At 38.2% G+C, this 21,060-nt stretch overlaps 3 protein-coding genes across 4 annotated transcripts; 2 read left to right on the forward strand and 1 right to left on the reverse strand.

Annotated features, from left to right (window-relative positions):
• Nucleotides 1-905: 905 nt before the first annotated feature.
• On the reverse strand, nt 906-10,121 carry LOC106906549 (uncharacterized). 2 transcript variants are annotated; one of them, XM_014971872.2, is made up of 19 exons: nt 9,962-10,121; nt 9,567-9,602; nt 7,693-7,965; nt 7,331-7,606; nt 6,413-6,676; nt 5,568-5,690; nt 5,422-5,437; nt 5,222-5,307; nt 4,718-4,771; nt 4,557-4,613; nt 4,409-4,468; nt 4,139-4,195; nt 3,439-3,498; nt 3,093-3,149; nt 2,948-3,007; nt 2,586-2,642; nt 2,443-2,493; nt 1,938-1,997; nt 906-1,833 (listed from the first exon to the last, which is right to left on the reverse strand). In XM_014971872.2, exons 1-19 carry the CDS (start codon nt 10,002-10,004, stop codon nt 1,730-1,732), a joined length of 1,794 nt encoding a protein of 597 aa, XP_014827358.2. In that variant the 5' UTR covers nt 10,005-10,121; the 3' UTR covers nt 906-1,729. The 2 variants fall into 2 exon arrangements, with proteins under 2 accessions (XP_014827358.2, XP_087871545.1); XM_088015419.1 differs by lacking the exon at nt 4,139-4,195.
• A 2,015-nt stretch (nt 10,122-12,136) lies between these two features.
• LOC106906550 (uncharacterized) lies at nt 12,137-17,078 on the forward strand. Its single transcript, XM_088015426.1, has 11 exons — nt 12,137-12,672; nt 12,943-12,978; nt 13,215-13,490; nt 13,588-13,866; nt 14,296-14,565; nt 15,057-15,125; nt 15,790-15,903; nt 16,069-16,161; nt 16,266-16,316; nt 16,407-16,445; nt 16,773-17,078. The coding sequence occupies exons 1-11, from the start codon at nt 12,636-12,638 to the stop codon at nt 16,814-16,816; spliced, it is 1,308 nt and encodes a 435-aa protein (XP_087871552.1). The 5' UTR covers nt 12,137-12,635; the 3' UTR covers nt 16,817-17,078.
• An 837-nt stretch (nt 17,079-17,915) lies between these two features.
• Nucleotides 17,916-21,053, forward strand: LOC106906551 (uncharacterized). The gene is made up of 3 exons (XM_014971874.2): nt 17,916-18,912; nt 19,386-19,431; nt 19,773-21,053. The coding sequence occupies exons 1-3, from the start codon at nt 18,458-18,460 to the stop codon at nt 19,941-19,943; spliced, it is 672 nt and encodes a 223-aa protein (XP_014827360.1). The 5' UTR covers nt 17,916-18,457; the 3' UTR covers nt 19,944-21,053.
• The last annotated feature ends 7 nt before the right edge of the window (nt 21,054-21,060 follow it).

A 21,060-nucleotide genomic window follows, 5' to 3' on the forward strand; every position in this document is an offset into this window, starting at 1 on the left:
GTCCTTCATATCGAGACATTCGTTCAGGTTTCATATAAGCATTAATAAGTTTTGGCGTGTCCTTTTTTCTACGCGATGAGCTCATTCTCGAGTGTTGTGACATTTCCTACTTCTCCATTTTAGCTTGACCAAAGAACATTTGAACATTTCTGAGCAACTTAGCTAGAATTTCTCACCCAATTGACTCAAATCAGCAGGAAACAAAGAAAACATGCGATCAGACATTTCCTATTTTGGCTTCTCAGTACATTTACACATTAGAATGACTTATGAATGAACTTTTCACTCCTTAGGAGTTGCGAGTAAAAAAATGGGTTCATGCTACACTGAACTACTGACAAAAGATAAAACAAAAATCTGAACGTTGAATGAACATCTCAGTGGTTTTGAATTCATTCTGTCACGAGAGACGGAAAAGTTTGACTCATGAATCCAGAGATACTGAACTTGGTGCCTCAATTCAACTAAAATAACTTTAACTTTTACTAATAATCCCATTAATAATACATTTCAGTTGATTGCAGATAAACACCATCTTGCCACTGAATGCTTCTTGTGAAAATTAATGTGTGCTTTTCAGCGTCACTGGTGTATTTATATATGTCGTTTGTCACTGCGGTTTCTTCATTCTCTTTTTTTCTCTCTTTCTGCAGCTATAGAAACAGTTACCTAATGTGTTGTTTTCTTTCTTTCTTCCTGTTTTTCTTATCTCCCTACTTTCCTTTAAGCTTTTTGCCTGACCTCTCTTCATTTTTTCATTGGCTTGTTTACCCTTCTCCGTCTCTGTGTCCACTGCATTTGAAATAAAACCCCAAAGAGGTAGAGTTTAGCCACTGCACTTTAGGTTTTTCCAAATTCTGCTATATTTCAACTCATGTCCAGTTACGTCAAATCCTTCAGTCTCATTCAAGAGAAAAGTAGGACAAGTTTATTGGGATGGCATTATTCATACACAAGGTTATTCAATGTGATTTACAGCAAAATAAAGTAACAAGGGTAAAAAGAAATGTGTTACAATACAACCTTTAAATGAAAAAACATACATTTTATAAATCACATAAAAAAATAAAAAATGTAAATTTGAAACACATTTTTAGACCTGGCTGAAAGGAACCAGTAGGTTTTGTCCATCTGAAGAATCAGATGATTTGTCAGTACATATGTAAACATCAACTCAACTCCAATGTGTGGAGGTCAAAGGTCACTCAGTTCCTTTTACACAGTCAGCGATATTTTGAATTAAATCCTTTAACAGACAGGGAACTGATGAAGTGATATACGAACTGGTTTTAGTCAGGACTCCGCCAGCAGCAATCTGGACATGAGCTGCAGCAGTGTAATTGTTTTCTTTTTGCATATATTCTTTTAGAGGTCTGTGCAGACAACATGAGAATAATCGAACCCATTGAAGATAAACGCATGTAAGAGTTTTTCCTGGGTCTTGTTTTGACAGAGAATCCTTTATTGGTTGTTTTCTTATTCACTATGCGACGGTAGCAGACTGATTTAGGACAAATGTTTGGAGTGAGCCAACATTAGGAAAACGTTAAGCAGCCTCAAATACATTAAACCCGTCACCAAATCTGAAATGACAAGAAACATGGAAAACCTGATAATCAGTAAGAACTTTAGTTTTATTGCTATAATACTAGTAAAGGTTTTTCAATTAGTTACTGAGTTGAGTACAAATCATTTTTGAGATGCTGCTGGGTTTTTTTAAAAAACAGCTTTAATGTTTTTTGGGTTTTCTGGACATGGGACCATCGTTAGTCACAGTTCTTCCTGACTTGACGTTGGCATAAACTTCTGCCTCTGCTGAACGACTCCGTTTTCCTGTGAATTGAGAGATGAAAAGATTGTATATTTAAGCTGTACTGTATCTCCATACACATTTCAGTTGTCAGCTGGTAGCCATAAGTAATTTTCTCTTCTTTTACCTTTTGGTTTTTTCTTGGCTTTTTTCAAATGGATAATGTCGGTAGATGCCGCGGTGGAGTCTGAAGAAGAAATGCAAGCCGAGAGAAATGGACATTCAGCAAAAGAAGAATCTATTTACAAAGACAGGTGTGAGAAAAAAACAAAGGAAAATGGGAGATGCTGGTCTGTTTTCTTACAAATGAACAACAGGATACTACAAAAAAAAGTAATAATAATCCACTGTAATCTGAGTGGATGTTTTAATATGGTACTGAACTGTACATAAGAAATATGTTCATCTTTACAAAATAGCACATCACTGAACAGATGAACTCTACCATTTATCCACTGTGTGTCTGTTCTGTCATTTTCTGTAGATCTCTAGTGGCTGTATGTAGATATTAAATAAGTCAGATTATCATCTGAACTCTAAGATTATATGTAATGAAATTGAGTCTAATATCATGAGGACAAGTTGCAGTAAACCCCCCTGCCCCCAAAAAAGACAGCTGGAACTAACTGCACCTGTTTTCACGTCAGAGCCAACAGCGCCCTCTTGTGGATCATGTGGATTCTCTGTTGAGATGGATTTAAAAAATCATACAACCCTTTAGTTAAGAATCGTTCTGACTGATTTATGTTCTGCTGCTGTAAATCAAATGTCTTACTCATCGTCCCAAAGTTTTTCATTTCAGTCAGGGAGTACACAGTGTCTATGGACTTATCTGCAAATAAAATATTCAAGGATTATACATCAGACAGTTGCATATCTTCAGGTTTCTAAGTGATCAATTGGTGACATTCTTATCTACTTTAACATAGGTTCTCTACTATTCTGATATCAGCCACAAAGTTGGGGCTACAAGTATTGAGATTCATTAAAAAATGTAGAAACACATTTCCATCAGGTCAGTGTGGATTTCTTCATAGAATAACAGAAACAGAACAAATTTGAGAACATAAAACGTCCCAACTCTGAATACCAGTGAAGACATGTAACTAACTGTAAGAAGGGATTTATTACTGGTACCTGTAGCTCCTTTTTTCACATTAGCATAAACAGCGCCCTCTTCTGGAATAACAGGATGTTCTGTTGAGATGGGAAAAAAAAACAGAGGTAGGAACAGTAATGATCTCTGCTCAGATGCTGTAAATTCAATATCTTTGCATCTTACTCATCATTCCAACGTTTTTCCTTTCAATCTGGGAGTACACAGTGTTTATGGATGTATCTGCAAAACAAATATTCAAGGATTATATAACAGTTACACAACATTAGGCTTTCTAAGTGACTGATTGGCAGCATTTTTAACTACTTTACTCTGATAATAACAGTCTACTAAACTTATTGACGTCACAAGATTTCAAAGTTGCAAAGTTGGAGGGAACTAAAGATTAGGATTAAGGTGATGACAAGGTGCCATTACAATTTAAATACTTTGAGTTCATCACCAATGATCTTTAAAATAGCAGTGACAAAACCTGGTCAGCAAACCGTGAGAGGGGTTTTATTGGCAGTACCTGCAGCTTCTTTTTTCACATTAGCGTAAACAGTGCCCACTTCTGGACCGACACGAAGTCCTGTTGAGATGAAAAAAAAAGGAAAAAAAATCAAAGATCAGATCAGCTGCAGAATGTAAGTTTGTATTAAAATATAATTAAGAACTACATATAAGAACATACTTAGAAATCATTATGTTGTGCCAATTAAATATAAGACAGATAAAGTGAAAAAATAATAATTTAGCTCCTCTGCCTTTTCCCAGCGCTAACGACAGGAATACATCACTGAGTCAGAACCAGCCAATCAGAACCAGGAGGAGGGTCTTAGCGTTGTCAATCACTCTCTTGCTGCCACCAATGTTAATGCTAGTTAGCATAGCCACAGATGAAGGCGGATAACGTTTTTTTTTTAACAGCAAGTTGTTTTTCTACCATTGGCAGATTGAGCAGTACTGATTGACAGCACTAAGACCCTCCTCCTCCTAGCTCTGATTGGTTGTTTTTGACCAGAAATGGTGGATTTTTGCCTAACACAATTGTAACACTGGGAAGAGGAGGAAGAGCCTAATCTTTTCCCAGATTATCTGTCAGACGTCATACTACCACAACATGGTGACGGTTATGAAAAACATATTTTTGTAAAAGTTAAATACTGCAGATTTAAGAACAGTTCTGACTCATGTTCTGATTCTGTAAACTGAATATGTTTGCGTCTTACTCTTTGTTCCAAAGTTTTTTACTTCAAGCAGAGAGTACCCATTGTCTATGGATTCATCTGCAAATAAAATATTGAATGATTATATATCTGTTGTTTATCATTAGGCTTCCTTATTGACCAATAAGTTGCATTTTTAACTTTAACAAATAATACTCTACCATTACTTATGACATCACAACATTTACTAATTGAAACAAATGTCAATTAAAGCATAAATAAGGATTAGAGGTTTAATAAATTAGATTAGTGAAAAGTTCATTCATGAATTACCTATAGCTGTTGTTCTCGCATGTGACCAAAGAGCGCCCTCTTCTGGATCATGAGGACTCCCTGTTGAGATGAAAACCAAAGAACTGAAGGTTAAAATTCGTTCTGATTTCTGTTCCTCTGCCGTAAACTAAATATATTTCCATCTTACTCTTTGTCCCAGAGTTTTTTAATTCAGTCAGGGAGTACACGGTGTCGATGGATTTACCTGCAGATAAAATATTTACAGGTTATATACGAATTGTTCATGATTAAACTTCCTAAGTGACCAACAGGGTGGCATCATTAACAACTTTAACAAAATTACTTTACCGTTCCTGTTGACCTCAGAGGTTCTGAGCGGCAAACCGAGGGAAGTATCGTTTACTGTAAAGAATAAATAAGGACAAGAGGCGTACAGTTATTTTCAATAAATTAGGATATTATTAAAATCTTAATTCATTCCAAAAACTCAGTTCACACACCGAGTAGATTCACTAAACACAGACTGATTGTTTAAATAATTTTTTTCTATTAACTTTGACATAATTATATAATTATACTAATGAAAACATGAGATTTCAGGTTAGAATATTTAATCAGACCACTTTAAAAACAAACACTTAATGCAAAAATACACATTGATGAAAAGTATGTTTAATATCTGATAGGAGGTTGTTCTCAAAATCTTTAATTTGACAATGAAACCTCATTGGAACACATATTCAGTTTTTTTTTTTTATGTGAATGAAAATAAGTTTAGCTTTGTTTATCTTCTATTTATTTAGTTGAGAAAAAAAAACAACATAAATTATTCCAATGAATCTGCTCCCTAACCCTGAGGGGGGGAAGTGTAGGGCTCACTCTGGTTGACTTCATGATTATTGGTGAAGCTCTGACTGGGGCTCTGTGATGGAGTTATTCTAAAACAGAAGAAATGTGACCACTTTACTAGAAAAACAACCAGAAATTACTGATGAAGGTACAAAGAAAATATACTTTTAATAAAAAGAGACGATCAGATGTCATGTACTCACCTCATGTGCCCCAAATCTGTAGGAACAATTGAAAATAACTTCACTATTCAATTTTTTTGTTTGTTTTTTTTTTGTCACATTAGAATGCATCTTGATTGATTTAAAACACTTTAGATGATGAGCCTGATCCAGAAAAAACGCCTCACCTTTCATCTGTCTGCTGCGCCAAAACAAGAGCAGCAGAATGACGAGACTGACTCCACCGAGGAAAGCAACAACCAACAGCACAAATAATGAAGAGCCGACTGGACCGCTGGACTCAACGGACTCTGGAAACGTAAAACATGAAAAAGGAATTATGATTATGATGTTTCAAGATAGTAAGAGAAATGTAACTCATCACTGTAATGTATAATGACCGTATCTATATGTTTTAATGAGTGAAGAGGAGGATTTATTGTTAAAAGAATCCTGCAGTACGGACTGTTAAGAAGCAACTAGAGTTAAAGGAGGAGATCTTCTGAATAATCTTAGTTTAAATGAAACGATGTGTTTCCTCTTCTCTCTCTGCCTGTCAAATTAATATCAATGAAGGTCTATTGCACAAAAATGATACAGCAATCCTCTAAAAGCAATGCATATCATGGCAACGTGTAACTATGCAAGAAATCACTGGGTTCTTGAGAAAATTCCTTTTTAATATTTATTTGTGAATAATTAAAATGATTAAAATTGTATTTCTCTGTTTTTTTTTTTTTTGTTGTTATAACAAAATCCAAATTATTTGCTGTAAGGCGTATTTTTAATGGCTTGAAAAAATACTAATTTGGACTTTTGAGGATGATTCTCAGTTTCTGCTTTGTTCTTTCCAAAAACAACTGAATGTTTTTTTTGTTTGTTTGTTTTTTTTAATGTTGAAAAAAAATCATTATTTTGAATTGTATTTTGGACTTATTGGTCAGAATTTAGCCAGTGAAACTTGAAACAGATTGTGAAGCTGAGAGCAAAAAGTAAGAAACCAAAAACAAAGATGTTTACTAGAATAACTTACTGATGTGGATGGGATCACTGTAGTCTGTGTAGTAAACTGGTTCTCCTCTTCCTCCTCTGCACCAGTACAGTCCTTCCTCTGAGACGCTCACTTGTCCATCTGTCCATTCTCTGGTCAGAGGCTCGGAGGATTTTTCTCCTCTGTACCAGAAATATTTCCAACTAAATGATGATGATGACGATGTGTTTAGTGAGCAGGTCAGCGTCACGTTGCCTCCTACTCGTAGCTCTGTGCTGTCCGTACTCAGATGGGCCTTTGGTTTACCTGTTGGCGAGTTTAGCATAGAGACAACAAAAATATAAGAAACGGCATAGATGTGGGTCACGCATACAATTCTATACAGGAGACAGCTGGTCAACATATTCCATAAACTAGCATTTTCATATAAAGTATTTTAGTCTGTGAAGTTTGCATCTTATCAGCTGTGCTAAATTTGTTCACAATCTGAAACGGACCAATCAAACCTGGCCTGGATTATTCCAAGCAGGAAAGACACTGATTGAACTCTTTTGTTCTGTGACTAATTATTTCTCTTTGAGTCAACAGAAGGTGCTATTTGAGTTAGAAACACCACTGGAGGTGATGTTTGTTGTAATGAATGTCTCTCTCCTGCCCTGTTGCACGTCAGAGTCTGACCGGCCCAAAAGGCAGTTCCTTCTCTGAATTCTTTTTCATCTTGCTCAACCTTTCCCAAAGCTTTTTACCCTCACATAAAATATAGACAATTAAAAATCTATGAAATTTTAACAAAAACCGCAGGTGTGTGTAAATCTGCGTCTGGTAATTTTTTTGGTTAAGACGTGTTTGTTCTTCATTCACTGAAGTTACTCACAGTGGCTAGAGAATCCAGAAACTTAACTCAAGAGTAGCAAGTAGTAGTAGAAATCTTAGAAAACACATGAATTCAACATGGCGTACCTGATACGGACACTGAGATGGGTTCACTCCACTCTGTCGAAGAAAACCCGCCATCTTTGAGTAAACACAGACACCTGTAATCTCCACTGTTTGACTCAGAAACACTGAAAGTCAAGTTTTTTTCATGCGTCATGTGTATAAACGACCCATCTCTCCTCCATTCGTACGTCCACTCAGTGGTTTCTCCTCCCTGGACCTCACATGTCAGACTGATCGTCTCACCACTGAACATCTGAGGCCAGTTTGGGTGTCGAGTCACAGCAACCTTGTTGGACACTGTTTAGATCAGACATGAAGAGAAGCATGAAATCAGACAAGAAAAATCAGCATTGTTAGTTCTATTTTTATCTGAATGAACTCACAGATTATTTTGATTGTAATCCTGTTACTTAAATGACTTGTCTGGTTGCCTGTTTCGCTCACACCCTTGCATTGATAAAAACCTCCTTGTGTGACATTAATAATCTTGTTTTGTTGGTTATCATTTTTGATTTGAACGGGGAGAGTGTCCGCAGTCGATCTGAACCATCTGTATTTCCATCCAGCAGAGTTGTCCACAGAGCAGCTCAGCGCCACGCTGCCCCCTTCTGGTATGGTTGTTGGACCTGCTGTCAGAATGGCTCTGAGTCTGTCAGCTGTTATCAAGCACACAAAAATATGTTTTAAAAAAATAACTTAAAAACACCAATATTGTTACAGCGGGTATTTGTATCATTACTAACTTGTAAACTAATAAAACTTTACAATGATTGTCTCTTTAAGTCAATCACTGTAAAGTTCTGCCAGTTTGTACAGAAAAATAAAATAAAAAGTAATAGGTTGTTTTGTATTTGTTCCCTGTTATAATTCACAAATGGTGATAGTTTGCAGAAATCTAAATTTAAGACATTTTTTATATTGCACATATGCTTTTATTGTAGAGGGAAAAAATATTCAAGTTTATAAATGCCATTGTTTTATGTATGTACATAAAAATGTATCTAATCTTCCAGCTTGCAGGCATTTTGTTATAGTGGGACACAAACTGGAAACCTTGTTTAGGGGGTCAGATAACTAAACTAGGGCTGTTGTAAACGAATATTTTAGTAATCGAGTAATCTATCGATTATTCTTACGATTAATCGAGTAATCGGATAAAAAAAATTATGAAATGAAATATTGGTAAATCTGGCATAATACCGGTGTTACTATCAGATATCAATATCAGTCCAATTTTTCATATTTGAGCTTCCCTAACAGTTGCTTTTTTGTAGTTTAGAAAACTAACCTGTAACAATAATAGCTCACTTTCTAAGTTAACCAGAAGAAAAGTTATAGAAAAATCTGAAATTATATTGAATTTAATAACAAAGAGGCAGGCTCACAAATATGCTTATAAAAATGTCTACAATCCAGCTTTTAGTTTATGTATTCATCTTCAGTGAGTTTAATAGATTAATTAAACTCACCTTGCCACCTAACCTGTCACGCTTTGGGTTTGAAAATACTGGAAATGCCGCCTGGAGTGGGAGGAGAGGGCGAATGAACGAACATGGGGTGGAGGGGAGGAAATAGACCAGCGGACTGACGAACCGTTAGACCGGGGGACGAACACGGGGGAAGCAATACGGGATATTTACGACACCTTCACTGGTCACACTCAGAAACTCATCTACCAGCCATGTACGATGCGCTCCTCCACCCGTTTCTTCTGACCGGGATATGAAATTTATTGTGCGGTTCGTCGGTAAAGCTACATTTACACGGTAAGCATCAGCTACTCAGCCGCCCGCCCTGTTCAGTCTATCCGCTCACCTCAGCGCTCTTCCCGCCGTTCGCTTTCAACCAGCAGCCCCGGAGGAGAAATGCTGCCGTACTCCAGGCATTCCCCCAGTCATTTTAAGGATGCTTATTGGTTCCCCAAAAACGATAAAAAGTCGGGCATTATCATCAATCAATAAAATCCCCACGGGCCAATCTTGAAGATTGGACTTTATGCCGCTGAGACTTAGCTTTTGTCAACAACTCAGAGGCGGAAGTGAGAGCTCTGCGCAACGCAAATGAAGTCCCGGCCAGAACACGGTGCGCTAACTAATAAAACATAAATTAACGAAGCTTCGAGGCAGGTAAATTTTCCTCGAGGAATTTTAGTAATCGAGGTACTCGAATCATTCGAGGAATCGTTTCAGCCCTAAACTAAACCTGTGTCAAAAGATAAATTGTGTTCAAATGTCGATAGGAATAAAAGTGAAGTTACCTTGAGCCTGTCCACAGCAGATGAAGATGATCCACACTAAAGTAAATGTTGAAAATTTTATACGAAAAAAGTTAAAGCAAAACAACAGAAGGCGTCTGTTTTATATGACCAGTCTGTCCAATGTCGATCAGATGTTCTGTTTATTAAACGTTTTTAAGAAAACAATTTAATATTTTCTCGTTCCAAGAGATCAGAATTTAGCCAGTTTCTGTTGCGCAACAGTTTTTTGTCTACAAAGGTCACAGCACGGTTTAGAAGTACTATCCAGCCATGAAAAATATAATTTAATTATTAAAAAGAAAAAGGTTTATCAACACTGTTCTGTTGACAAAAGTTGACAAACATTTAACATACTCTGCAATAATTAAAATGAGAAAGCAAAGTGATGTACTTACTCTGTATGTCCAGAATGTAATATAAAGTGTGTTTCTTCCTCATTTGTAAACCAGATAATTCAGCCTTTTTAAAGTGTTTCAGCCAAGTGCTGCAAAGAGAAAACCCAGAGGAGACAAGAAATTAGTTTCAATTCAGACTGAGATCAGACCCCTGTCTCTGTATTAGGTTTTGCCACAGAGCAATGTCATACTTCCTGTCCAATACCGAGAAGTCTACAGTAATGAAAAAACACCCGTTTATTTTTTATTTTTGTAAAAATGGATTGCATAGTTGTTGCCTACTAGGCAAAAAAATAGTTACTTGAACCACAAAATATAACGAAACCACAATGGTGCATTAGCCGAAGATGAAAATCTTGATATATTTTGCATGTTGATTTTCAAGCAACCATCTTCTGCATGACCACATTAGTCTTTCAAAGTGCTGTGCAGGAAGTATGGTTAGCTCTGCTTTGCACAAAGTTTCTGTTTGTGTAATTCTTATGAGGTCTAAAGGCTGTTCCACGTACATTGTGTAAATGTCACTGTACATAACTAATGCTGAGCTGCAGTAACCAGCTACAATCGAGCAATCACAAAAACTGGCAGTCACTCTTTTTGAACTAGTTGTTTTAATTCAGCCCCGTTTGAAGATTTTCAAAGATGAATGTCTTAAATGACTTTTTTAGTCATTTGGAAGTGAATTTCTGGTGTATTGCGTTTTGATTGCGTTTTAACCCAACTGGGTTTGAGTTCAAGGTTATGAGTGGTGGTCACAGATTTACCTTCCTGGATTTTCTTTCACCTACTTTGTATCTAAGTCTGTATGGCTTTGTCATCATCAGGAATCTGGCTGGAGTCATACCAGAATGGCTAAGACACCATAAGTGTCTCATTTAGCTGCAGTCAAAAACAAAAGTTGATACTTTGAAAAATTATTCTTGAGTTTTCATGGGACCACAAACATGAGCCTTCTTGAGTCATACGTTCCACTCATCAGATTCAAGAAGCCGTGGGACATTTTGATGTACACCGCCATCTAGTGGCTATTGATGGTGGTGAGCACAAACGGGAAAAGGTCCCTAAAACCAGCCGATGTTGGCTACTTTTCATGGCCAAACCGAAAAACTACTTAACTGCGCATGGTTTCATTGTAGGCCATGCTGTGTTATGAGCATATTAGATCAGCCATCTGGAAAAGTAGAATTTTTTTTAAAGGAGGCAATTAGATCCCAGTGTTTTCAGTGACACTTTCTGACTGAAATTAATATTAAAGGAATAATCCACTTTGTCTCTGACTCTCCAGCGCTACAAGCCACTTACCATGCTAAGCTGAGGATACTAGCATCCTGAAAGTAAGCAGCAAAGTCAGATTAAATTGAGGCTTGGAACAAAACAGAAATAATGACCAGGTGTGAAACGCAGGATGAGATCATGATTATGTCTTCAACCACATTCTCGCATACAGTCAGATAAATATTCTTTGTGCAGCAGGTGTAAGATTGTGTCAACTGTGGTGTGCAGTCTAGATGACCACAATCGTGACAACAAACAATAGCAGAGAGTCCGTCTCACTTTGCTCCAATTTATGTGTCACGGCTCGACAGTTTCAGTAGCCGAAAGGTGTTAACATCTCAGAGGTGAATTTGGGTCTATTTAAAGGTTTGTTCTAACTCGAACCTCTTCACACCTCTAATGCAGAATGGAAGAATGTCTTCACACCTCCAGCGCTTCAGCTCTGAGAGCATTTAGTTTAAACCCAACAAATATCACACTTCTATTGTTGTGGACAGTTTTTGTGACTGTCAAGTAAAGTTTTGTCTTACGCTTCTCTAAAACTAATACCTGTTGATACTTGGATGTATCCAGCTTCTCGCCCAATGACTGCTGGAGAAAAGGCACTGGCCTGCATGGATAAGTGAGTTAATACAATAGTTGGATGGATGTTTAGATTAAAGGAATAGTATTTCAATAAAACAACTTTCTTACACAGTTCTTGCACACCAGGTTGGTATTTGTGGAAGATGTAGACGTGATGACGCAGTGACGGTAGCAATGGTGGTTCCTGCTTCGTCCGACTCTGTCGTCGCATCCTCCAGCAGAAGGCCAGGTGGCAGCCTCGCTTCTGTCAGACTGGCCCAGTAGCTTGTCATCATCAACATGTGAATGTGTGCATGAATGGGAACGACTGGTTTCATTGTAAAGCATCTCTGAGAACCAGTTTTTTTTAGCTGCTGTGCTTTTGATTTAAGCATAATTTAGATTGGACTCATGACACCTCATAAAATATAAAGAAAGGCAAAACACCACCCTGCTTGTTTTTGCTGGGAATTATATAAATAACATGTTGTTGAAATAGATTGAGGCAACACAACACTAATAATTATGAAGTTAATGCACTCTGTTTAAGTTTTTCGTCAGCTTCATTCAGATCATGCGCGAATTTATGCAAAACGCTCAAGCATGCGGTGGGGGATGAGGGGGGGGGATATGTTTACTATTAATTTTCCAGAATGACTCATAGGGGCTGCAAAATGTGTGAAGCGCTCGGTGATTAAATGAAGTCTGTGGTTCACAGTTTCTTTTTCAGACAAATGAAGTCATCAGAGGCGGCAGAGGCAGATATTGCTGGTGTCATTCTGATATAAAAACTGGCCCTGAGTAGCAGAGTGTTTATTTGTCAGACAGAAACAGGATGGTACAGATTTGGTTATATGCACTGTTCCTAACTTGTGAGTAAAAGATAGTTTTTGTTTTCTTTGTGGATCTTAGTTTTTTTTTTTTTTTTATTATTATCTCAATTTGTATCATTTTAAAAGGGTCACTATTTTTTTTTCCAAGAAGTCTTGATGTATGAGCAATATTTTGAAAAATGTGAAACCAAACTGGAACAATGTTCAAATTCAAAAATGTATATATGAATATCAATCATGTAATGAGAAACCTGTATTCTTTTTGGTTTCATTTGGACTTAATCCTACATTTTCTTCTTTTTTTTTAAGTGTTTGGTCCATTCATTGGCTATGGATCTGTCCAAGGTAAGTGCTGACCTTTGCATTTAACTCTCAGTTTATTCATCATTAGTTTATTCAGTGGGTAAATGTTTTGTTCTCCAATGGCCAGAATGTTAAGGAAACCAGAAATCTGAGTCTGGAAAAGAATGACATTTTAAAATAAACAATTTGTTGGAACATAGAAAGCAACACTTAAAAGCTTATCTCAGGTAAAAAGGTCAACTTTATGTATTTATTTTCTTTGTTTGCCAACTGAGCAGCAAAGGTGCTGCAGGCCTCACTCAGAGCAGACAGCAGGCGAGTACCAGCGGGTGGCAGTGTGACCCTGACCTGCTCTGTGGACGCATCTGCAGACTGGAGATACGACTGGTTCAAAAGACAAACATCAGAATATTCTAAATCTTTCATGATAAAAAGTGGAACAGCAGAACAGAATATTACTATTTCAGAAGAAGGCACCTACTACTGCAGAGGAGGAAGAGGAGATCCAGTTGTTTTCACAGAGGACAGCAACACAGTTACGATTGACAAAATAAGTTAAGTGTTTTGCCCGTAAAACAAACAATGCGTATCACACACAACACCAACTTCCACCTTGAGTTCTTTTCAGTAATTCGTGTTTTTCACCTTCAGAAAGACCTTTGAAGACAGCAAGGATAACACAAAATCCCAGCTGGATCAAAATATTTATCGGAGAGAGGATCAGTCTGACGTGTGTCATCTCGGACGGTGACGGCGCTCTGTGGGAATACGAATGGAGAACGACGAGCTTGGAAAGCTTAACGAAAATCACTGGAGACTGGGTCTTTTACACATCCATTTTCAGTGCAGGTGACTACTATTGCAGAGGGAAACAGAAGATGGACTTGCATCCCACAATGTGGAGTTATCCCATCAGACTGACTGTGCATTGTAAGATGTTTTTTCTTTTTACTCCGAGTTATTATTTATCCATTTATATAATAAATCTAAAACTCCAGCTCACTGTCCTTGATTTGGGTCTGATTATGCAGGCAATAATACTGAAAATACAGAATTATTTGAAATTGGCTGTCAAAAAAAAAAAAAAAAACAGAAAAAAGAGGTCAGCATTGAGTTAATAAGTAATTTTCTAATGATGCCTTCATTAATTACAAGGAGAAAAGTTATTTTCCCAATGTGCCATCGTAATAGACATTATTATAGTAATGACTGAGGATGGATGTGGCTAGAGTGAAACTATGCTTCAGTGGTTACTTTCTTTGAATGTAAAATGTACATTTAGAATATGTAATTGAAACTTTAAAATCAAAAGGTTTCATGCCACTTTTTTTTAACTATATATTTCTCCGACATAAACAGCAAGCAAGCCAAAGCCAACGCTAAATGTTGACTTGTTAAGTTGGAGTGGATATTGGGCTCTGACCTGCTATGTGGATACATCACCGTCTACCTGGAAATACTTCTGGTATATGGGTGAAATACCCTCTGAAATCAAGCCCGGACAGGATGCTGTTGTGAGCAACAAACAAATCCTTGTCTCCCAGAGAGGACTCTACTGGTGCAGAGGAGGGAGAGGAGAGCCAGTTTTCTACACGGAGTTCAGTGAGCCGATGAAAGTTGGCACAAACCGTAAGTTTCCATTTGGCACAAGCAAACAACTTCATGAATCCAGTTGTGCTTAAGCTAATTCAGGCACACACAAAAACGTGATAGTCATCGTATTATCTTGGGTTTTGCACTGTATACGGTGGGAAAGTTAGGACCATATACATGTCCGTGAAAGCCAGCATACCTAGGTGGGCCCCATGTGGGGGAAAGGAGGGCTGATATATGGGTCCCATATGGGTTTGTCCGCGGGTTCCACGATGGCCCCACATGGGTTTGCCCATGTAGGGCCACAGCCCACATGGGCCTCACATGGGCCCTAAATGGACAAACCCATGTGGGCCACCACCATATAGGGCCCATGTAGGGCCCATGTGGGCTCTGGCCCTACACGGGCAAACCCATGTGGGACCCATATGGTCTGCCCTCCTTTTCCCCACATGGGGCCCACCTAGGCATGCTGGCTGGTTTGTTGAAGTAATTTTCCCTGTGACTTTTACCACACGCCACAACAGATGAGTCGGAGTCAGCAGCAGACCCAGTAACTCCTCCTACCAGCGTAACTCGTCCGCCATGTGAAAAAGGTGAGCAACGCCATGCGTAGCTAATGACATGCTAGTTAGCATCAGTGCAGAGGTGCTTCCGGGACTTTTCTCTCTCTTGTTGTTTAACATTACACAACAAAAGTGAAATATTTGCTATTGACAGAAATTCAGACAAATCATTATAAAATAACGGTAATTCAAAAATAATAATAATAATAATAAAAAAGCTTCTTGTCTAACATTTGGAAACTCACGAGCATGCTATGTGAGCTTACGAGAAAAGCTCAATCAAATGTAAATAGTTTTTTTTTTATCATTGGTTTGTTGTAATGTAAATGTTGCATAGTTATAAATGTGTATTTAAGTGTCTGTTATTTTATATTTCAAGAATGTTTGGAGAATTTTTTTAATTTTTGCAATGTAAAATAGGGTGTAAGATATGGCTTTTAGTACATGTTTTACATCTGAATTTATTCTTGCCTTGTGCATGCATATTTTACTAGCAGTAAATATTGTGCTAGTATCAGCATTGGAGTAAAGGCAGCAAGACAGTTGCAAGTGTTTAAAGTTAATAATGTGAAGCTTTTGATGAACCAGTTAAAGGCTAGAAATGTGGTGACAGGTGTGGCAAGTGGGGCCCAGTTTGATGTTTCATCATGGGGCCCATACAGTGCCAGTGTTAACAAGTGATGTGCTGTTATAGAGGGAAGCGGCTCACTTGTCTCTTCGCCACTGATGACGGGGATGGTTTGTGGAAATCTCCTACTCTGTGGAAGTCTGGTTTTGCTGTTTATATTTTTGCTCAGAAAAATTAAAGGTAAGAATTTCAAAATTAATAATCCCACAGCCGTATTTCATGATCTCAATGTCGCCACGACCTCTCCTCACAGATCCACGTTGTAACATCGTTCTGAATTCCTTAATTTTGAAGAATAATTTTAACATAACAAACAAATACGTTCTGTTCCTGTTCAATCTCCAGAGCTTTCTTCACGTTTGGAATCCAGTCGAGCCTCTGGTGAAAAATATACAGCCGACCCAGATCCAGACAGTCCGTACAGTCATCTTACCCATGGTCAGCCCTGAATAATGAATTTACAACATGGCTGCTGTTTACTGCCCGGAAAAATACTTTTTTTTTTCCCCCAAAATGCTAAAGATCCTAATTTTACCCTTTAGGCGACATAGCTATCTACGAATCCATCCCCCCAAGCAGAAATCTTGACACTGGTACAGTATACACCTTGATTCATGTAGAAATATTAGCAAATGTAATACCATGACTGCCTGATGTGTTTAAATGTTACATTAATGTTTCAGGGGAAGCAGCTGGAGATCACAGTGTAATGTTTAATAAGTGTAAGTGTAATAAGTGTAAGTTTAATTACCTTATCTGTGTGAATAAAAACATGAAAATACACATAATCACATTTTAATTAAAGACGCTAATAATAAGTACACATTGGAACAGAGTAATATAGCTACTGAACGACTTGAATGATTTTAAACCTAGATTCCAGTAATTACAGCCGAATTACCTGCAAATATGTCTGCAGTGCAACACTGACAGTAAAACTGAGTAAATGCTTTTAATATTTCAGTCAAGACATTTTGGTTATTTCCTTTACTTTATTCGTTCTGTTTGCTTATTGTGTCCATAGCAGCTTACTTTGTGGTGTGTTTCAGGTCCAGGAGAAAAAGGAGTGGCACATGCATCTGTTGTCCTTTAAAATCACCAAGACATTTTTTCATCTTTATAAAAACCTGCATAATCTGGATGTAATTTAATCACAGCTCATAAAATCAGTTAGAAATCAAGCTTTTGTAATTGATCATTTATAATGTATTGCTTATGAAAATGGCAAGTAGAAACAGAAAGCAAACCATATATGCTTGTCTTTGAATAACCTCCTCCTCCTCCTGTATTCCCCTGCTTTATAAATGCAACGCTTTGCTTTAAATGCCATTAAAGTAAATGACTCTGACTTTTTGACCTCTCTGCCTACACTTACAGCCCGGAGACGATCACATGACTTGAACACAACACAGACAGAACGGCAGCACTCTGTCCATGTAAACACCACTGTAATAGTTTGAGACCACTATTATCAAGTTGTGTGGAGGGCCTGCTTTACATTTTTGCAAGCTTTGCATACAAAACCAAATCAGCTCAGTGGGGATAGGGAAAGCCTAGACACAAGCAGACACCATCTATGAAAAACATTAAATAAAATCTTGATCAGGGTCCGATACAAAGGATTGGATAAGAACACATTTTATTTAAGTTTGCAGCAGGAATGAAAACTTGAATAGGAAGGACAAACTCAAGATACCCTCAAAGTCAGACAGGTGAAAGAGCCAAGAAAATAATTATTTTGACCATATGGTCACTAACTAATTTCTTTATATCCTTCCAAGTTGGATGAGCTACATGCAAATTTCTATGTAGCTGGCAATGAACCTTTCTTTACTTTCTCACGATCAAAAATCCTGTGGGGTTTTCTATTAAAAAAAAAACAAAAAAACTTCAGTTTATCTTTGATTATTTACCCTTTTGCCTCGGGTCATGCTCAACCTGATTTCACTGATGAACACATTGGAAAGCACCTGCTTACCTCTTGTACTGCTGAAGTACAAGAGATAGGCATCATGATATTTTTAAAAATAAGAGCTGTCACAATGGGTTTCACCTTATTGTGTTGTGTTGTGCAGACATATTACAGACCAAGGTGCAAATCCTGGACAACGGTTCTCTCATTGGCTCGAACTGAAGGTTGCTGATGTGTACATGCCTTTGTTGATTCAAGTAACACTTGAATCAGATAAAGACATACCCTAAAGATTTGAATTTGTAACAGTCTGAAGTACTGGCAAGATATCAGGCTCTGACTGACTGACAGAATGAATGAGGGTCTGTCTGTGTGTGTAGGCAGAGCATAATGCCTCTGCAGCCCTCTGATTGGCTGAAACAATGAGTGGGAAGGGGCTGGAATGAGGCAATGGCCAACCAGAGACCAGACTGAGTGGGAGTGGGACAGAAAGTCCTGTTGGGAGAAATACTCTCTAAAGAGTTTCAGTCTGAAGTCAACATCTGGATATCCTGAGATGACCAGCTGGTTCTGAATGAGTGTCAGCCAATCAGGCTCTGAAAAGAGGCCAAGAGTTGATGATGGCGTCACAATGAAGACTCACCAATAAGAAAAAAAAACTTGTTCTGGCTTTAAATACCACTCGATGGGTAAGCACTTGTCTGATTGAATGCTTATTTCACTGCAAGGACTTTGATTGTCTGGACTATTTTTAAACTGGAAATGATGTAGCTGGGTCCTGATTGGTGAGTCCTGCTGGCAGAGGCCAATGACTGACAGAAGATGTCCATGAGCGTAAAGAAGAAGAAGTCATCCTCTGTGCTTTCTGACGCCGCCTCTCATAATCATTCTCAGCGCTATCCTTCTTCGACCCCTCCACTACCTCTCAGGTCTCTGCAACTCGTTGCTAGGCAACCACAGGCACCTGTTGTGCTGCGGGAGCGTAAGAAGGCCAAAGGCCAGGCTTCGGCAATCAGGGAGTCCTGGCCGCGCGCCTCAGCAACAGCCCACCACAGATCCCTGACCCCACCCTCCAGAGCGCATTCAGTTGCAGAAACTCGGCAGCGGCCCTCCAGCATACCAAGATCAGACATCGTCTCAATAGCTCCGGCCGCCTCTGTGTCCCAGAATCCTCTGCTTCCTGCAGCCTGTCCTCATCGGTCAGTTCCTGCTAGAGCTACGCCCAATGGGCGAGGTTCCGATTTAACCATGATGTCACTACTGCTGTTTTACCACAGGTAACCGTGGGGATCAAATGGTGCAGGTAACAGCAAATTTACTAGGGGTTGCATGTCTTAGACTAAACTGCACATTCACACTCATTATTTACCGATGTTAAATTGATTACCTTTATTGGGAAAGCCTACATAATTCAACATCATAGTTTTGTTTCTGACTTCCTTGGGTACAAGAAGCCGTCTGCCATATGACTTCATGAAAAATCTGCAATAAGTTTTTACGTAATTCAAATTGTGTTGTTTGAATCACTGACAGTGCATCGTGTATGATCACTTTACCTCAAAGAACAACAACTCTCATGCATCATGAAAACCTGAACATGCTTTGACATCTATTTCCATATTAAATAACTTCTGATCATTACTTTAGGCCTTGAAAATGGCCCAAGCTGGATCCTATCCAACTACAGCCGTTACTTTGTCACCCCTGTTCACCTCGCCTGTATCTATTTCACCTGTGCATCTCTTTGCAGTTCTTCCAGTCTTTTGGGCATTGACGGTAAAATTGAGCAGGCAATGGTAAGTCTTCCTGCTTTTGATTCGACCTGTTTGCCACCGGTTTAAATTTTACCTCAAAAGCCACACTTAACTAATTTACTTTGCTGAATCCGGTGTAACCACTGTAGTCACAAACTATTACTTTAACTGTGCGATGTTCAAGCAGCACCCTCTGCTGGAAGATGCAGATTGACACACCTGCACTTCATGTAACATTTGGAAAACAGAACGCTGACTTTTTTTTTTTTTTTACCTCTTTCTGTCTTCACCTGCCCACCCTCCTTTTTTAATTATATAATAAATTTTTTACATCGTTTCACCTTTCTCTAAATTTACACATCTGTTTCTGCTCGTCTCCTCAGGATCTGGTAAAGAGTCACCTGATGCTGGTGGTGCGTGAAGAGGTGGAGCTTTTACGAGAACAACTGAGAGAGCTGCAGGAGAGGAACCAGCAGCTGGAGAGAGAAAACCACATCCTGAGAACGCTGACCCACAACATCTACTCGCCAACAGGACACAGAATATCTCAATAATATTCTCATGAACAATCACAGTGTTCTCCTCTTGGACGCATATACAGTCTGAAATTAATTGGGTAGTAACAGTTTCCTTATCTGAAGTAGAAAATGTCATGCAGTAAACAACTGATAGAGTATTCAGATGATGGAAGGCTAACAGCTAGTCAGATAAAAGGCTAGTCCACTTTTCAGCTGATATTAAACTGGTACGCTAGTGCGATACAGTGCTACAATGTCAAATTTGAACTTTTTGCACTTTCACCGATACATTCATTGCTTAATGTCAAGATCAGCTGGAATTTGTAAATGAGGAAAAAACAGTAATCTCTAAAGGGTTTTAGCGTTGCCTGGAAAAGCACTGGAACATACTATGTCTTATGTCATTGTGCAGCTTGTCCTCAAATCTAAAACCAGAAGTTCACTCTACTTTTGTCAGAATTAGATTAACGGAGTGTGCTGATGATTCACGGCCCAGGTAATTTTTGCATGTTGAGACAAATACAGTTCAGAACAGCAACAAACTTTACAACAGGGTAATGCAAAACCCTGAAGGGTTAATAACCACTAACATTTTGCTGCTTCCTACTTTTACAACCATTTTAATTTTCAGCATGATTGTTATAACTGGCTCAAATTAATATGACTTCCTGTAATCTGACGTTCTCTTGGACTTTCTACAAACTCAGAGCAGATAAACATCACAGAACCTGACTTAAAAAAATCTGAACCATCCCTTGACAAATATTTATCCATTTCCAGGTGAATGGAAGACCAACCTACAGCTACCCAGTGACAAACTTTTTCTGCATTCTTTAGATTTGCTTTCAAATCAACTTGTTTATGAAATTCTCATGACTCACTGAACTCAAACAAACCTAAAAATGACAGAGAAACCTTAAACTTAATGTGCTGTTTTTAATAATTACATGTCAATTGTTTCGCTTACCACCCTCATGTACAGGGGAAACACCTGAGTGAGTGCTTGGTGCTAAACCAACTGTGTTGTCATGGTAACATGTTTGACAGACTCACATTTTGACAGCAGGACTTGTTGCTGCTGCTGCTAGAAAGACAATGATTATAAAGAACTATAATATATAAATAAATTAATGAAGTATAATTATCCAGCTGG

Source organism: Poecilia mexicana, unplaced genomic scaffold, assembly GCF_051168715.1.
Source record: "Poecilia mexicana isolate PSO_F unplaced genomic scaffold, ASM5116871v1 scaffold_18, whole genome shotgun sequence".
Taxonomy (NCBI): domain Eukaryota; kingdom Metazoa; phylum Chordata; class Actinopteri; order Cyprinodontiformes; family Poeciliidae; genus Poecilia; species Poecilia mexicana.

Bases quoted from the DNA above. Each gene is read 5' to 3' on its own strand.
- LOC106906549 (XM_014971872.2), bottom strand. From the start codon at position 10,004: ATGAGGAAGAAACACACTTTATATTACATTCTGGACATACAGA. The intron at 5,691-6,412 runs GTAAGTTATTCT...TTACGTTTCCAG, and splicing joins CAGTGATCCCATCCACATCA to AGTCCGTTGAGTCCAGCGGT. The intron at 4,469-4,556 runs GTAAGATGGAAA...TCATCTCAACAG, and splicing joins AAAAAACTCTGGGACAAAGA to GGAGTCCTCATGATCCAGAA.
- LOC106906550 (XM_088015426.1), top strand. From the start codon at position 12,636: ATGGTACAGATTTGGTTATATGCACTGTTCCTAACTT. The intron at 14,566-15,056 runs GTAAGTTTCCAT...ACGCCACAACAG, and splicing joins GATGAAAGTTGGCACAAACC to ATGAGTCGGAGTCAGCAGCA. The intron at 15,904-16,068 runs GTAAGAATTTCA...TTCAATCTCCAG, and splicing joins TTTGCTCAGAAAAATTAAAG to AGCTTTCTTCACGTTTGGAA.
- LOC106906551 (XM_014971874.2), top strand. From the start codon at position 18,458: ATGTCCATGAGCGTAAAGAAGAAGAAGTCATCCTCTGTGCTTTCTGAC. The intron at 18,913-19,385 runs GTAACCGTGGGG...ATCTCTTTGCAG, and splicing joins CTACTGCTGTTTTACCACAG to TTCTTCCAGTCTTTTGGGCA. The intron at 19,432-19,772 runs GTAAGTCTTCCT...TCGTCTCCTCAG, and splicing joins GTAAAATTGAGCAGGCAATG to GATCTGGTAAAGAGTCACCT.